Raw genomic sequence first — 5,175 nt, 5'->3', positions numbered from 1 at the left:
CAGTTAGGAGGATGACAGAAAGCAGTTAAAGAATCATTTAAAAATACTGAATTATTTTTAAATAAATAAAAAAGTTTTAAATAAGTCAAATCCTGAGATTAAACAAATCAGAGCTATGAAAATTTACAGTGGAAGGTTTGACTGGAAAATTTCATATGAATTTTTTTTTAATTAAATCATTCAAATGCGGGAATCTTTCTGAGATTTCTTCTTGCACTACTGAAGCTTTGGTAAGTGCTTCACTGGAAGAAAATACAGTGATTATTTGAGTACTTCTTCAGGTATGTGACAGTAATAAAACTTTAAATGGATGAAGAGCCAGAATGGTGATGGCTACTATGCACGTGCTGAGGAGAGGATGTGAACTGGCAGAAGGAACCTCCATCATCAGCTATGTGCTTCTCCGTGTGGCTGTGGTCCTGGACACAACATCCCCACAGTCCAACCCAGCCACTCACCTGGAGAATGACAGCAGCACACCCCTACCTTCTTTCAAGCACACAAAGGTGCATAAAGCATTGCTTTGAGGGAATAGCAACAACTACACTTCCTAAAAGGTGTTCAGAGAGGCAGCAAGTCTTCTCAAACTCTTGCCAGAGAGGCTTGGTGGCTCAATAGAGCATGATAATGATCTCCAAACATTATTTTTCCCCGAACTGAGAGTTCATTCTTTACATCCAGCATATCAGGTAATAACCTCCAGCTTACCCAGTAAATTGGAGCATAAAAAAAGGATGAATGACATAGAGTTTATTCTTAGTTTGGGTTCTCCCCTATTCTATTTAAAGCATGAAGCCTAGAGGCAAAAAACAAAATCCAAGTCCCATGAAAATATTTTGTGCTGACAGCCAGATGAACAATCTTGAGGCAATTCAAGCTAGGACAGGGCAATGACAGCAAACCTTTGGTGCTTCTCATGAGCCCACCCAAACTTCTGTTTCACCCTATTTCTCTCATTAGTCATTTTGGCTTTGGTCAGAAGCTTCAAACAGACTCAAACTAATGCCCGTTCTTCCCAGTTTGTCATATTAACGGTTCAAATATTATTTCAGAGAGCAAACCTCAAAGAAACTTGCTGGTCAAAGTAAGAGAAAGTTGAGAAATCTGTCAGCTCTGAGCAATGACTAGAGATTGGGCATTTCACAGCAACATACCAGCAGTACATGATGCAGTGATTCAGCTCTGCTAACATAGCAGTAGCTGTAAAAGACATCATCATCAAATGCATTGGCCAGAACAGCAAGATGCAAGCAGTCAAAACATCACAGGCATGTCCCAGAATAAACCTACAGAAAAGCTTCACTGATACTTCACACGCTGTGGGATATGGGATGTGTAGGCAATGATGAAGGTGGAACAAGTGCTCATTTGCAGCAGAAGAACTTCACATTGTTGAGTGCTGTGTCATCCTGAAGCCCCTGTGGGGGCTCTACCTTGGTCTGGAGACCACATATCTTGCAGCTGTTGGTCCACGGGCCAAAGCTGCCCCATGCCAGTCCATCACCTACCAGCACAGCTTCATCTGAGCATCTGAACTGAATGTTGTTGGCTGCTGTGTCGTCACCTCCTCCCTGGGCCTTCTCTGTTCTCAGTGAAAAGGAGATCAAGTAGCCTTCAGGGCAAACTTGGAAGCTGGTCCAGGTACCCCACCTGACAAAAAGCAGATGGAAAATTTTCTGGGCTCTGTGAGCTGCTGGGAAGTGCTCCTTCTTGTCATGCTGCTCCGAAGCTTAATACTTCCTTGAGAGAGCATCCTGCTGCAGTCTGGGGCCCCTTACTTTCTCCTTTTGTTTTTCCTTGCCTTCCAACCACGTACTTTTCTTTTTATTGACATCTCATCAGAAAAACACTGGGAAGTTTGAGATTGAATAGTTATGGTTCTGGTGGGACCTCCAAGGGCAGCATGAGCACAAGTTTTATGATGAATCCCTAATGTGTGTGATGGGAACACACCAGGCAACAGGGAGAGCAGCCACTCTGCCTCCCAGAGGTGCAGTATTGTTCCCTGCAGCTGGAGCAGGGCTTACATGACACAGTTTCTAAATCTATGGTTAGAAACCCCTTTTCCCACATTTGCCCCATGTGCTGCAGATTTCCAAAGACGCACTCTAACCTTGGGACCATACTTCAGGTGTTCACAGTGCTCTGCAGAAATATCAAGGGCAAACAAAAAGTGTTAAAGTGAGGTAACCATGTTTAATTACCCTCAAAATTAAAGAACACAACCCCAACCACTTGTTTTAAATCACTATACTACAGCACAATGTATATAAAGCAAGTCAGAGAGAAGAGACCAGAGCAAGTGGTGACACCCATGGGTGTTTTGTGAGCTGGTGCATGACAAACAGGAGAGAAACTACTTACTCCCCTGCCAAGGACTCAATGGTTATTGAGTCATCCTGACAATGCAGGCGTATCCCATTCAGAGCCGTGTCATCTCTCCCAAACTGGTCAGGCTCCACCTGCAACGGAAATCACACAGGGACAGAGGTAAAGGCAAGGGGCAAAAGATCCAGGAAAAGTCCTTTACATGCCTGTCATAAACAGTCCCAACTCCTTTCTGCAATGGGAAAGCGAAAATGTCTTGGGAGGCACATGGAAAAAGATGCCTGTCACTGGGAAACTACCTAACCTTTGTAACATGTTCTTTGTGTTTTCTAACTATTTCTGACCCAACAGGTAAGGCAGAGACTCAGAGTCTCAGGAGACACCTTGGTGATGGATGCCTCTCTCTCTGAATCCAGATTTTCCCACTCACGTGACTTCTCCCAGCAACATCAGTCACATGCAGACTTTTCTGGTGTACCTGCAGTGGCAACATTTGCCAGAAGACTCTTAGTTTTATGTATGGAGTATCATAAGAAGAGGAAAAATCTGCAGAAAGTCCTTAGGGACAGGAGATGGCAGGGAACAGAGAGAATTTTACCTTCAGTGCAAATCCATTGGCATAGCCATGACGGCAAAACTCCTGGCTGCCCCACTTGCCCCAGTGGCCTCCATTGGGCACAGTGAGGACAGAGGTGTAGTCACGCACCCCTGTGCCTGGGGGGCAGAGGAGGAGCAGGATGAGTGTGGCTGGCATGAGGAACTTCATCTTTCATGCTCTGCATCTGCTGAAGGAGAGCTGGTGTATGGACTGGGGAATTTATAGCCTTCCAAGGCAGCTTGCCTTTCCCTACCAGTCCATTGACAAACACCATTGGAACAATAGTTTCCATCCAGTCAGTGACACAGCACTTGCTGACCTGCTCACAGTGCCCATGAGGAGATCCTCTGGGAGTTCAACAGCAGATGCTGTGTCCACAGGTGTATCCACCATCACTGAAGGGCTATAGGAAGACCTGTGTGCTCCTTGCTGTGCTTCTGGTAGAAGCTTGATATTAATTTCTGTTTCTGGCTGTGCAGATGTTTGACCATGGGAATGTTTGCCTTCTGAGAGTAACTGCCTTAACCCTTTTACCTATTGCTGTTTGGCAAGGCAGGTCAAACTAGATGAGGAAACACGAGGCATCTGGTCTGGAACAAAATGTAAATAAACCAAAGTCCTGTCTCCCTCTGCTGAACAGGATTCCTGGGAAGTTCAATAAATGAGTAGGTAATTTAGGGTTTTAATGTCCTTCTTTTCAACAGCCATTTTTACCTCAATAGAAAACTGTATGCTTTGCTTTTGCAGCAAGCTTAACCAGATGTGCTGGGATGCCCACAGTGATTCTCAGGGCTGAGTGCCTTTGGGGACAAGGGGAAAGCCAAAGTTTCCAGAAAGGTGATACTGAGCCTGAGAACACAGTCACAATGTGACCACCTGAGGAGGTCACAATGCAGGAAGAGGTGAATTTGAAAGCCTGGAGTTGAGATTCTCTTAACATAGAGTTAACTAATGCTTCTGAGGGCCCTTGGTCAGTCTTGCAGCACCTGGCAGAAGCCTTCTCTCTGTTCAACAGGCAAAGAGGAGAACACCTTTTAGAGAAGTATCTTGATCCTCAGGATTTTATAGCAAGATGAGATGCCAAACCTTGAACGAACAGAAGACAAGGAATTTCCCTCTGCCAGGTTGCTGTTCCAATCTCTGTTCCATCTGTTCCTGCTCCAATAAAAGGTGATGTTGGTTTTCCCATTCTTGACTCTGCATTCCTCTTATGCTTGTCAGTGGTCTGTACAGGTGGCAATACATGCAAATTAAGATGGTGGGAAGTTGGATGATCCTTTCCGTGAAAGGCATCAAAAGAGCACAACACGTGATGGAAGCACTGTCTTCCTTTTTAAACCTAAGCTTCTATTTTAGTTCTCCAAAGGGATGTCAAAATCCAGAGGAGATGTGTTTTCTCCCACAAGGACCATGTGATCACATCTGGGAAGCCAGGTGTGTTTGCTCAGGCAGGCTCACACAGTGGTAGCCGAGGACACTCAGACCTGCCCTTGGCAGCACATGAATGGAATGCAGCAGGAGTCTGAAAGAAATGGCTGGGACATGGTTAAGGCTGCAAAAGAAGAAGTAGGATTCCCCCATTCATTTCTCCTTTGCTGGCCCAAAACCATCACGTTTGGCCACTTCACCTCTGGCAGGAGTGATGCAGGTACACAGCATGGACCTGGACCCACCTCCCCTCTCAGGCTCTTCTCAAATCATAACATTCCTGCCTTTTCCCATCCCCAGAGAAGGATTTCAGGGCTCAGTGATCCCCCAGCATGCAGGGGAGTGGGACAAGGCAGGAGGTGAGACCACCTTCAGGGATTTGGCCATGAAAAATTACTCCCATGCACACTTCACAGGCCCATGAGAGAGCTCAAGACCAATAGGAGAACTATTAGAGAACTATTACTCTGGGACTTGGGAAGTATCACTTTCCCATTTATAACTAAGCAGCTGGTAAACTGGGCAGCCAAATGTGAGATGCCCTGGACTTGATTTCACAGTATATGGCTTAGATAGCACTTAATACATGCAGACCTGACATTCATTTTTGCTACCACATAACAGTGCCAATTTTGCTTGGATGTCTCAAAAAGTTTTCTAAGATCAGCTTACACAGAGTATCAAAATCAAGGATAAATCTACAGTGGTGAGATCTGCATCTCTTACTGACACACCTACCCTGCTTTCTTGCTCCCTCTCCTGTATTTTAATATTCTTGAAAATGTCAGAAGAGTTTTAAAGAAAATTGGAAAACTGATGAA

General features: G+C 45.0%; 1 protein-coding gene across 1 annotated transcript; it reads right to left on the bottom strand.

The window, feature by feature from the left end:
- Window positions 1-1,364: 1,364 nt before the first annotated feature.
- Window positions 1,365-3,094, bottom strand: LOC146444920 (vitelline membrane outer layer protein 1-like). Its single transcript, XM_085049653.1, has 3 exons — window positions 2,927-3,094; window positions 2,365-2,462; window positions 1,365-1,650 (listed from the first exon to the last, which is right to left on the bottom strand). The coding sequence occupies exons 1-3, from the start codon at window positions 3,092-3,094 to the stop codon at window positions 1,365-1,367; spliced, it is 552 nt and encodes a 183-aa protein (XP_084905779.1).
- Window positions 3,095-5,175: the final 2,081 nt, after the last annotated feature.

Source organism: Lichenostomus cassidix, chromosome 1 (genome assembly GCF_008360975.1).
Source record: "Lichenostomus cassidix isolate B80296 chromosome 1, HeHo_3.0, whole genome shotgun sequence".
NCBI classification, from domain to species: domain Eukaryota; kingdom Metazoa; phylum Chordata; class Aves; order Passeriformes; family Meliphagidae; genus Lichenostomus; species Lichenostomus cassidix.
This window is presented reverse-complemented; position numbering and strand designations above follow the sequence as displayed.